The sequence below is a fragment of the Phyllobates terribilis genome, unplaced genomic scaffold (genome assembly GCF_046119375.1).
Source record: "Phyllobates terribilis strain yellow unplaced genomic scaffold, ASM4611937v1 Scaffold_12__6_contigs__length_324123572, whole genome shotgun sequence".
NCBI classification, from domain to species: domain Eukaryota; kingdom Metazoa; phylum Chordata; class Amphibia; order Anura; family Dendrobatidae; genus Phyllobates; species Phyllobates terribilis.
This window is the reverse complement of record NW_027362772.1, coordinates 87,598,011-87,609,831: the sequence shown is the minus strand read 5'-3', so window position 1 is coordinate 87,609,831 and position 11,821 is coordinate 87,598,011. Positions and strand designations below refer to the sequence as shown.

At 56.7% G+C, this 11,821-nt stretch overlaps 2 protein-coding genes across 4 annotated transcripts; one reads left to right on the top strand and one right to left on the bottom strand.

Moving 5' to 3' along the window:
* Positions 1 to 1,297: 1,297 nt before the first annotated feature.
* Positions 1,298 to 3,978, bottom strand: LOC141172157 (calpain small subunit 2-like). Its single transcript, XM_073656037.1, has 2 exons — positions 2,187 to 3,978; positions 1,298 to 2,148 (listed from the first exon to the last, which is right to left on the bottom strand). Exon 1 carries the CDS (start codon positions 3,244 to 3,246, stop codon positions 2,236 to 2,238), a length of 1,011 nt encoding a protein of 336 aa, XP_073512138.1. The 5' UTR covers positions 3,247 to 3,978; the 3' UTR covers positions 1,298 to 2,148; positions 2,187 to 2,235.
* On the top strand, positions 2,255 to 11,284 carry LOC141172159 (uncharacterized). 3 transcript variants are annotated; one of them, XM_073656038.1, is made up of 2 exons: positions 2,255 to 4,293; positions 5,833 to 11,284. In XM_073656038.1, exon 2 carries the CDS (start codon positions 8,816 to 8,818, stop codon positions 9,743 to 9,745), a length of 930 nt encoding a protein of 309 aa, XP_073512139.1. In that variant the 5' UTR covers positions 2,255 to 4,293; positions 5,833 to 8,815; the 3' UTR covers positions 9,746 to 11,284. The 3 variants fall into 3 exon arrangements, with proteins under 3 accessions (XP_073512139.1, XP_073512140.1, XP_073512141.1); XM_073656039.1 differs by lacking the exon at positions 2,255 to 4,293 and adding an exon at positions 5,054 to 5,613; XM_073656040.1 differs by lacking the exon at positions 2,255 to 4,293 and adding an exon at positions 5,618 to 5,704.
* Positions 11,285 to 11,821: the final 537 nt, after the last annotated feature.

Sequence of the window (11,821 nt, the reverse complement as noted above, 5' to 3'; positions counted from 1 at the left end):
TGGAGGTATTGTGGGGGCACTGTATGGAGGTATTGTGGGGGGTGTTGTATTGTGGAGGTGTTATGCGGAGGTACAGCGTATGGGGGCGCTGTTTGGAGGTATTGTGGGGGGTGTTGTATTGTGGAGGTGTTATGCGGAGGTATAGAGTATGGGGGCGCTGTATGGAGGTATTGTGGGGGCATTGTATGGAGGTATTGTGGGGGGTGTTGTATTGTGGAGGTGTTATGCGGAGGTACAGCGTATGGGGGCGCTGTTTGGAGGTATTGTGGGGGTGCTATACGGAGGTATAGAGTATGGGGGCGCTGTTTGGAGGTATTGTGGGGGTGCTATACGGAGGTATAGAGTATGGGGGAGCTGTATGGAGGTTTTGTGGGGGTTTTATATGGAGGTATAGAGTATGGGGGCGCTGTATGGAGGTATTGTGGGGGGTGTTGTATTGTGGGGGTGTTATACGGAGGTATAGAGTATGGGGGCGCTGTATGGAGGTATTGTGGGGGGTGTTGTATTGTGGGGGTGTTATACGGAGGTATAGAGTATGGGGGCGCTGTATGGAGGTATTGCCCCAGGCCGTAGCCCCCTCTACAGATGCCCCAGGTGGTCTTCTTGACCCCGGGGAGGCATGGTGTCCCTTCCGCCACTTCCTCGGCTGCCGCCTCTTTTCTGGGGTGAGGCGCTGAGCTCCTCGCACCTCTGATTATAAAGAGTTCTTACATCTAGAAACCAGTTCAGCCGCTCTCACACCCGTCACCCCGCGCCCCTCATACCCGCGCCCCTCATACCCGCGCCCCTCATACCCGCGCCCCTCATACCCGCGCCCCTCATACCCAGCGCCCCTCATACCCAGCGCCCCTCATACCCAGCGCCCCTCATACCCGCGCCCCTCATACCCGCGCCCCTCATACCCAGCGCCCCTCATACCCAGCGCCCCTCATACCCAGCGCCCCTCATACCCAGCGCCCCTCATACCCAGCGCCCCTCACACCCCGCGCCCCTCACACCCCGCGCCCCTCACACCCCGCGCCCCTCACACCCGTGCCCGTGTCATGCCTGCGGTATAGGCTGCGCCTCTCCTTCCGTTGATCGCCCTCTTCCTGGCACCATCGCACGCACACTCGTTCTTGTGGTGGTGCCGCTGACTGTACCGGGACGTGACTTGCACATTAACTCTCGCATTGCTTGGGACAGGGGATGTATTTTGCTGTAGATTTGTCCCAGCAGTGGAAGGGTCAATGTGCCATCCTCATCATGCCGCCCCCCTGCCCCCGCACCTGTATATAAACAACCAACATTCAGGCACTTACTTATAGTGAACATTTATTTGGGTTATATCAGAATGTCTCCCGTGGCACCAGCAGGGATGCCGCCTCACCCGCGACGCCAGGGCCGCCAGCGGGGATGCCGCCTCACCCGCAACGCCAGGGCCGCCAGCAGGGATGCCGCCTCACCCGCGACGCCAGGGCCGCCAGCGGGGCTGTCACCTCACCCGCGATGCCAGGGCCGCCAGCAGGGATGCCGCCTCACCCGCGACGTCAGGGCCGCCAGCGGGGATGCCGCCTCACTTGCGATGCCAGGGCCGCCAGCGGGGATGCCGCCTCACCCGCGAAGCCGGGGCCACCAGCGGGGATGCCGCCTCACCCGCGAAGCCGGGGATGCCGCCTCACCCGCGAAGCCGGGGCCGCCAGCGGGGATGCCGCCTCACCCGCGAAGCCGGGGCCGCCAGCGGGGATGCCGCCTCACCCGCGAAGCCGGGGCCGCCACCTCACCCGCGACGCCGGGGCCGCCAGCGGGGATGCCGCCTCACCCGCGACGCCGGGGCCGCCAGCGGGGGTTCCGCCTCACCCGCGACGCCGGGGCCGCCAGCGGGGGTTCCGCCTCACCCGCGACGCCGGGGCCGCCAGCGGGGATGCCGCCTCACCCGCGACGCCGGGGCCGCCAGCGGGGATGCCGCCTCACCCGCGACGCCGGGGCCGCCAGCGGGGATGACGCCGGGGCCGCCAGCGGGGATGCCGCCTCACCCGCGACGCCGGGGCCGCCAGCGGGGATGACGCCGGGGCCGCCAGCGGGGATGCCGCCTCACCCGCGACGCCGGGGCCGCCAGCGGGGATGCCGCCTCACCCGCGACGCCAGGGCCGCCAGCGGGGATGCCGCCTCACCCGCGACGCCAGGGCCGCCAGCGGGGATGTCACCTCACCCGCGATGCCAGGGCTGTTACCTCACCCGCGATGCCAGGGAGCACTAAGAGTAGATGGTCAGCTTCAGCCAGTCTGGGAGTCGGCACTGCACCTGCCCGTTTCCTTCACGGTCCAGGGCTTTGAAGGCTCGGAACATGCAGTCCATTCGGACCAGGCTGCTGATGAAGCTGTCGAAGTTGACGTTTCCCTTGCTGTCGGCGTAGCGGCGGATCAGCAGTTGGTGCAGTTGTTCGTTGAGCTGGAAGCCGGCAGCCTGGACCGCCCTGGGCATGGAGGCGGCGGGGATGTAACCTGTGCCCTCAGTGTCGTACTCCTTGTAGATGCACTGCCACTTCTTGATATTATTCCATAGGTACTTGAACTCCTCAAAGCCGAGCTTTCCTGTCCCATCACTGTCCATAACTGCCACCATACTGCGACACGTGTCAGTGCTGAAACCGTCCGTCTTTAGATCCTGGTGCTTGGCCACCACTCTGTTCAGAACATTCTGGAGCTCCACCGGCGAGACCTCCATGTCCTCTCCTGCCAGCTGCTTGAAGAGTCGCCGGAACTGCCGCTGCTCGTCATTCTCGTAGGCCTCCTGCTGATAGGAGTTGGCGCAGGGTGCAGGAGGAGGCTCCGGTCTGTAATTAGCTATGGCATCTCCAATGATACCCAGGATACCACTCAGTATGTTCATCCCACCACCTCCCCCGGCCCCAGCCCCGGCAGGTCCTGCAAATAGTTTCCCAGCTCCTCCAGCCTGTCCACCACCTCCACTCAAACTGCTCAGAGCTCCTTGTAGTAACTTGCCTGCACCTCCACCCTGTCCGGATCCAGAGAGCCCGCTGAGGGCACCTTGCACTAGGTTTCCCACTCCTCCGCCTTTCCCGGATCCAGAGAGGCCGCTCAGAGCCCCCTGCATTAGGTTCCCAACTCCTCCACCCTGCCCGGAACCCGCAACATTGCCAATTGCTCCTTTTAAGACATTGCCAAGTCCGCTGCCACCGCCGCCTTCTTGTCCGGACCCCTGTCCTCCAGTCGCTGCTTTTAGGAAATTATTTACCATGAACATATTGCCTGTAGTTCAGAGCGATCTGTGCAGGAGGAGTAGACTGTAGGGTCTGCGAGCCTTCTCCGGTGCAGGAGGAGTAGACTGTAGGGTCTGCGAGCCTTCTCCGGTGTAGGAGGAGTAGACTGTAGGGTCTGCGAGCCTTCTCGGGTGCAGGAGGAGTAGACTGTAGGGTCTGCGAGCCTTCTCGGGTGCAGGAGGAGTAGACTGTAGGGTCTGCGAGCCTTCTCGGGTGCAGGAGGTGTAGACTGTAGGATCTGCGAGCCTTCTCCGGTGCAGGAGGGGTAGACTGTAGGGTCTGCGAGCCTTCTCCGGTGCAGGAGGGGTAGACTGTAGGGTCTGCGAGCCTTCTCCGGTGCAGGAGGGGTAGACTGTAGGGTCTGCGAGCCTTCTCCGGTGCAGGAGGGGTAGACTGTAGGGTCTGCGAGCCTTCTCCGGTGCAGGAGGAGTAGACTGTAGGGTCTGCGAGCCTTCTCCGGTGCAGGAGGAGTAGACTGTAGGGTCTGCGAGCCTTCTCCGGTGCAGGAGGAGTAGACTGTAGGGTCTGCGAGCCTTCTCCGGTGCAGGAGGAGTAGACTGTAGGGTCTGCGAGCCTTCTCCGGTGCAGGAGGAGTAGACTGTAGGGTCTGCGAGCCTTCTCCGGTGCAGGAGGAGTAGACTGTAGGGTCTGCGAGCCTTCTCCGGTGCAGTCACACTGAAGAGGAAAACAGAAATGTTGAGTCAGAGTCCGCTCCACCCCGGCCTGAAGCAGCCAATGGTGCAGCCTCTTCCCAAAACATTCCTTCCAAAGTGTATTGTGAGCCACCGAGCCCCGAGAGAAGGGAGAGGGAGGGAGACCCTGCAGATCCGGACGGGCTGCCAGCAGCTCTAAGCTGTCACATCTGTCCATCAGGCTCCCCCGCCATGACACCCTACAGAGGAGACCAGCAGCTCACAGGAAGATGGAGATGAGCGTCTGCTGCTTTTGGCTCCATCTCTCTCTCTCCTACAAACAAACCACCAACACCACAGCGGAGCACACGGATCTGCTGCAGGCGCAGATGGACTGGGGTGGGGGACAGGAGACGGTGCGGGGGCTGAGTTGGATATGCAAGGGGCACAGTTGGGTGAATGGATGCAATGGGCAAAGAGGGGCCGTGGTCGATGCAGGGGGCACAGTGTGGTGGAGATGCAAGAGGCACGGAGGGGCCGGAGTGGAGATGCATGAGGTTCGGAGGGGCCGGGGTGGATGCAGAGGGCACAGTGTGGTGGGGCCAAGGTGGAGATGCAAGGGGCACGGAGGGGCCGGGGTGAAGATGCATGAGGTTCGGAGGGGTCAGGTGTGGAGATTCAGGGGGCACAGAGGGGTCGGGTGTGGAGATGCATGAGGTCCGGAGGGGTCGGGTGTGGAGATGCATGAGGTTCGGAGGGGCCGGGGTGGAGATGCATGAGGTTCGGAGGGGCCGGGGTGGATGCAGAGGGCACAGTGTGGTGGGGCCAAGGTGGAGATGCAAGGGGCCGGGGTGGAGATGCATGAGGTTCGGAGGGGTCAGGTGTGGAGATTCAGGGGGCACGGAGGGGTCGGGTGTGGAGATGCATGAGGTCCGGAGGGGTCGGGTGTGGAGATGCAGAGGGCTCAGTGTGGTGGGGCCAAGGTGGAGATTCAGGGGGCACGGAGGGGCCGGGGTGGAGATGCATGAGGTCCGGAGGGGTCGGGTGTGGAGATGCAGGGGGCACAGAGGGCCGGGGTGGAGATACATGAGGTTCGGAGGGGCCGGGGTGGATGCAGAGGGCAAAGTGTGGTGGGTACGTGCAGGGGACAAAGGGGGGCCAAGGTGGAGATGCAAGGGGCACGGAGGGGCCGGGGTGGAGATGCATGAGGTCCGGAGGGGTCGGGTGTGGAGATGCAGAGGGCTCAGTGTGGTGGGGCCAAGGTGGAGATTCAGGGGGCACGGAGGGGTCGGGTGTGGAGATGCAGGGGGCACAGAGGGCCGGGGTGGAGATGCATGAGGTTCGGAGGGGCCGGGGTGGATGCAGAGGGCAAAGTGTGGTGGGTACGTGCAGGGGACAAAGAGGGGCCAAGGTGGAGATTCAGGGGGCACGGAGGGGTCGGGTGTGGAGATGCAGAGGTCCGGGATAGACATGCAGGGCGTTGAGCACTAGATTAGTCTCCTCCGTGCCCCCCACATACTGAGCTGCTGACTGTACCCGCAGGAACGCCCTGCTCGCAGGCTCTGGGTGTGGGGAATATCTTCAGCTATTTTGCCCCCGGGCACAGGCTTCTCCTGCTGCCGCCGTTCCCAGGGCTCTGAGCTCATCCATCCTGTTCTGTGGCTTGTCAGCTGCTCCTCCTGTAATCTACTACCACTCCTAGCAGCCACTGTCTGATGGGTGAGGTTTCTGGCACAGGGCCATTGCTTTGTGCTCTGCGGCATGGGACTTCCGCCCGCTCGGGCTGTCAGGAGTGGAGACCCCCTTTCCTGTTAGTGGTTCTGATTGCTGAGCCCTCTACCCCCAGTCATCTGCCAGTGTAGAGAAACAAGCGCTGCGCCTGATCGCTGTGTGACTACTATTCCCATCATCCATGACTTGTCCCTTTTTGTCTTTCAGATTTATGCCCTGAACAAGGTGATGACGGAGCTGGAGCAGCAGCAGTTCGAAGCTTTCTGTAAGCAGATGCAGGCGTCCAGCAAGTGACGGACAGATCCCCCCCCCCCCCATTTCCTAAGCACCGGCCCTCCTGGGATTGACCCCTCCATGATCACACCATGTCTGCTGCATATACTCCATTACTGCACTTTAGTTTGGCCCATGGATTGCCCGTCACTGGAGATGCACCCGGAGCCTCACGGTATGATGCCCACCAACCACCGCCCATCTCTAGACCTGCGACCAGAGAGCACCGCGTTCAGTGCTTGGCATCTTCTCGGTGAAAAATAAAAAGTAAAACTTTTTCACTGTTTTGTGTCTCAGTTCTACATCATCTTGTAGATTTTTGCTTGCTGTCCCTGAAGGCAAACTTTATTCTGTCCCATCTGGACAACCTCTTAGAGTTTGTTATTGTGTAAAGGCCACCATACACATTAGATAAGTTGCTCGAGTCCATGGACATGGTGGTATCAACACTCCCTCCCCCAATAGGTGATGTTAGCATTTCAATAGCCAATCCATAGAGATAAGCCACTAGAACCTGGCTGGAGGAGGTCAGAGGAGCCTAAACAGGACAGAGGAGCCTGGAGGAGGAAGTCAGAGGAGCCTTAACAGGATAGAGGATTCAGGAGCCTGAAGTGGACAGAGGAACCTGAAGAGGACAGCGGAGCCTGGAGGAGAAGATCAGAGGAGCCTGAAGAGGACATAGGAGTGTGGGCAATATCGGACAGGGGTGCCAAGGGCCCACCAGTAACCCCAGGGCTCCACTTTTCAGCTACATGCAAATATGACTTAACAATCAACCCAGTTTATTGCTATAGAAATTTGTGAATGAGGGTAAAGATGCTGCCTTTTTTTGTATATGGATTGTCAGGAACATATTAATATCAGGAAAATGTTCGTCCGTATCTGCCTGACATAAATGTTCACCCCCCCCTCCCTTATTCCCCTTCTGCTCAGCACAAAAGCCCCAATTAACTCACGCCTGGTAAATAGTTTATGCAAACACGGCCAGCCAAGGAGTGTTATTACTTCATTAGGAAGCAAGCACCTTGTCTCTGAAAGACGCAGGAGGTAATTAGAACGCAGGCTTGCACTAATTTGCGTGTAACTGTTGAAGCTGCTTCCCGAGCCTCAAAGGTAAATTTCTAGACGCACTGACTCCGATATGAAATATGAAATCTTGTGAATTCCAGAGGTCCGACAGTAACGGGACCCATATGTGTAGTGACCAAATCAGCCCAGGAATGTATAGGTAGTTTTCCAGGGCTGTAACCAAAATCAGGGAGCTGCAGCGCAAAAACACCAGAATAGCAGACTGCAGCTATGTGATGTGTGGTCTCTAAATAAAGATAAAATCATAAGGGAAAAAATGGCGTAGTTTGCAAGCTTCTGCGATCAACGAGCGATGAGTTATCGCAGAAGTCAGCGTTTTTAATAAAAATGTACAGGCTGGAGACCGGCCCACATGATGTCACCACAAGGGGCGTGTGGCCAGATCTCCCCTTAGGTATAAGAGAACCCATGGACCTTACAGGAGCACTCATTGCCAGGGGGGAATAAGAATTATAAGCAGCGGGTCCTGTTCAATAACAGCATATTCCAACTGGGGAGCCCCTCCTCCACCTATATTGAATCGTCTCCACGATCGTATAGTGTAAGTTTCACCTTTTAATCCTGTTTTATTTTATGTAACTGCCTTTGTATTTTAATGACCCCTTTGTAACATCCTTGTATATATTTTTCCTAAACACTGCCTCTCATTTGGATTAAATATAAAATGTAATAGTTCTGTTTCTTTTGTTCTGTAATCGTTCCCTTCCCCGAAGCCATATACGCTATCAAAACGCAGGCGTCCGGCCAGGCCTGTATTATATTTCAAACTCGGCCGGTGGTGGCAGAGAGTATTAATAATTGGGCTATCGTGAAGCTGACAGTGACCGTACGGAGGGCGTTAAACACGGATTCCAGGCTGTGGAACCCAGGGTGTTGCGCCATACACTCACTGGTCGCTTACCGATACCTACGTAGAGAGTAGTCTGGATCGCGTGCTCGCGACTCCGGACGAAATACGGACAGCGTGGCGGCACGGGTAGATATTGCGTGATCTCCCCGGTGTCGTCCTGACTGTGTGTGTGTGGAATCCCTGACAAATTGGTGGCAGCGGTGGGATATTACAGAACATCAGTGGCTGGATTGAGCAATGAAAACTTTCACGGTTCTTGCGAGAATTCTGTGCAAAGTTTTAAGAAATCAGACTCAGTGTTTTAATATTTTTTATCTGGGACATTACTATACGTGTAGCAGTTGCATCCCCCCTTTTCTTGTTCTTCTGTCTTATCTTTTATTTGGCAATAATGGCTACACGTGGAGAGCCCTGGTATCACCAGCAGACGAAGCCCACTCTCATCGCCCTCTGTGAGCTGAGGTAGATTGACCCCCCAGGCAAAAACAAGGCCCAAATGATTGCTGAACTGTTACAAGGTGCTGCAGAGCCCGTCCGACAGCAGAGCCCTGATGAGGGGGCGGCCAGCCAGGGCCCGGATGGCGCTGCTGCAGGGGTCCCACCTGTGATTGCCAGCCATACCCGCAACCAGGGTAGTGTGGACCCCCACCTGCAGATGGCCTTGGAGCAGCTCGATGCAGACGATCGTGACGGACGACTGCAGCTGATCCTGAAATTCCAGGAGCGAGAGAGCTGAGCGAGAGGAGCGTCAGGCCCGGACTGACCGGGAGGAGCGCCAGGCCCGAGCTGACCGGGAGGAGCGCCAGGCCCGAGCGAGCTGAGCGACAAGCTGACCGAGAGGCTGCTGAGCGCCAGGCCCAAGCTGACCGACAACACAAGCTGGAACTAGCCCAGATCCCGACGGAGTCACCCTCTACGCAGATCCGTGAGTCCAACAGTGCCAGCTGCTTTAAACCTCATCCTGAGCACTTCCCTGTGATGAAAAAGGATGGGGACTTGGACACATTTCTGCGAGGCTTTGAAAAGGCCTGCAGGCAGTATCAGCTGCCCACCGACCAGTGGGCAAGGTACTTAACTCCAGGACTCCGAGGAAAAGCCTTGGAGGTGTTTGCTTCCCTCCCTCGAGAACAAGATGGAGACTATGAGGCCGTCAAGCAGGCCCTGATAAAAAAGTATCAGCTGACTCCGGAGGTTTACCGGAAAAAATTCAGAGCCCTCCAACGTGGACCACAGGACACCTACCGTGATGTGGTAGACGGGCTCAGAACCAACTTTGAGCAGTGGATCCAAGGACTGTCAGTCACCACCTTCGAGGACCTGAAGGATCTGATGGTGAAGGACCAGTTTCTTCATCTTTGCCCTGTGGAGGTGAGACAGTTTGTGCTGGACCGGGAGCCAAAGGAAGCCGCCAAAGCAGCCCAGATCACAGATACCTATGATGCCAACCGCATACCAGCGGAGCAGAAGTCAGCCACCGCCAGCTGGAAAGGGGGTAAGCCGACAACCACCCCCAGAGTTCCAGCCAGCCGGCCCTCAATGGGTCCTGCCCCATCTTCCAGCACCTGGACTGCATTTGACTCTTGTAAGTGCTATACTTGTGACCAAACGGGTCACATCAGCCTTGTCTGCCCGGAGAGGCAGAAGATGGACCCCACATCTGAGGCCCCAGGGCCTACTGCAGCCATTCTTTTTGTGGGTGGGGCGGTTGGTCGGGCCTGGGAAAATTTACAACCCGTTAGCGTGGGCAACAATGTCACTGTCGGCCTTAAGGACACTGGCGCAGAACATACCCTCATCCGCCCTGAGTTTGTGTTACCAGAGGAACTCATTCCTGGGAAGACCCTGACTGTCACTGGGTTTGGGGGTGTTCGCCGTCCCATACCGATGGCCCGAGTTTTCCTGGACTGAGGTGCAGGGAGGGGGTTAAGTGAAGTGGGGGTGTCGGAGAATCTCCCCACTAATGTGTTATTCGGAACTGATCTGGGACGGTTGGTTGCCTGATACATCCCTGACAACCCTCCCAGATCTGATCTGTCATGTAATGCCGCTGTCAAAAATGTCAATGTCATGTATAATAAAAGTGTGTGTTGTGGTAAAGGGGAACTCAGCCACCCCACCCCGCAGGGTGATGCTGCTGAGGATCCCCTAAAGCGAGCCAGCATAAGTGCTAGGGGCAAGGGGAGCAGGCACGGACACCAGGAAGCAGGTCGTCCCGTGCAGGTGACCAGTGTCACACCAGATGGTGACATGGTCGGTGGTAGCTGCCCCAAGACTAGCACGGCTCCAGTGGTGATGGGGAGAAACACGGGGATCATAGGGAAAGTGGTCCTGTGCCGACGACCAGTGTCACGACGGACTGTGACAAGGCCGGTCATAGCTCCCCCCTAGAGAGCACAGCTCCCAAGGGTAAAGATGATGACAGGTAAAAAGGTAGGCCGCATAACCAGGCGAGGTAACAGGAAAGTGTGTCCCCCAGTCTGTCAGGAGAATAGGAGGAAGGTACCCATAGCCTGTCAGAGGTGTGGGGAAAATGTATCTCAAACCGGTCAGGGTGATCGGAAAGCTGGACCCTCATGTGGGTGGGCAAGTAGATCTGCGGCTTGTCGGATCAGCAGGAAGGGTGGGCCAGGAGGTGGGCTAAAGGGGCGATCTGTAAATCACCCCTTACGCCACCTCAAAGAGGGGGAGATGTCAGGAACATATGGACGAACATTTTCCTGATAATATCTGCCTGACATAAATATTCACCCCCCTCCCTTATTCCCCTTCTGCTCAGCACAAAAGCCCCAATTAGCCCACGCCTGGTAAATAGTTTATGCAAACACGGCCAGCCAAGGAGTGTTATAACTTCATTAGGAAGCGAGCATCTTGTCTCTGAAAGACGCAGGAGGTAATTAGAACGCAGGCTTGCACTAATTTGCGTGTAACTGTTGAAGCTGCTTCCCGAGCCTCAAAGGTAAATTTCTAGATGCACTGACTCCAATATGAAATCTTGTGAGTTCCAGAGGTCCGACAGTAACGGGACCCATATGTCTAGTGACCAAATCAGCCCAGGAATGTGTAGGTAGTTTTCCAGGGCTGTAACCAAAATCAGGGAGCTGCAGCACAAAAACATCAGAATGGCAGACTGCACCTATGTGAAGTGTGATATGATTTTATCTTTATTTTGATAAGGGAAAAAATGGCGTAGTTTGCGAGCTTCTGCGATCAACGAGCGATGAGTTATCGCAGAAGTCAGCGTTTTTAATAAAAATGTACAGGCTGGAGACCGGCCCACATGATGTCACCACAAGGGGCGTGTGGCCGGATCTCCCCTCAGGTATAAGAGAATCCATGGAGAAGACAAGAGCACTCATTGCCAGGGGGGAATAAGAATTATAAGCAACGGGTCCTGTTCAATAACAGCATATTCCATCCGGAGAGCCCCTCCTCCACCTTTTTTGAATCGTCTCCACGATCGTATAGAGCAAGTTGTCTTCTTTTTACCCTGTTTATTTTATGTAACTGCGTATGTATTTTAATGTCTCCCTTGTAACATCCTTGTATATATTTTTCCTAAACACTGCCTCTCTTTTGGATTAAATATAAAATTTAATAGTTCTGTTTTGTTCTGTAATCGTTCCCGTCCCCGAAGCCATATACGCTACCAAAACGCAGGCGTCCGGCCAGGCCTGTATTATATTTTAAACTCGGCAGGTGGTGGCAGAGAGTATTAATAATTGGGCTATCGTGAAGCTGACAGTGACCGTACGGAGGGCGTTAAACACGGTTTCCAGGCTGTGGAACCCACGGTGTTACGCCATACGCTCACTGGTCGATTACCGATACCTACGTAGAGAGTAGTCTGGATCATGTGCTCGCGACTCCGGACGAAATACGGACAGCGTGACGGCATGGTGAGATATTGTGTGATCTCCCCGGTGTCGTCCTGACTGTGTGTGGGTGGAATCCCTGACAAATTGGTGGCAAGCGGTGGGATATTGT

What these genes read in the sequence shown, in the direction of transcription:
- LOC141172159 (XM_073656038.1), top strand. Translation starts at nt 8,816, where the DNA reads ATGAAAAAGGATGGGGACTTGGACACATTTCTGCGAGGCTTTGAAAAG.
- LOC141172157 (XM_073656037.1), bottom strand. Translation starts at nt 3,246, where the DNA reads ATGTTCATGGTAAATAATTTCCTAAAAGCAGCGACTGGAGGACAGGGG.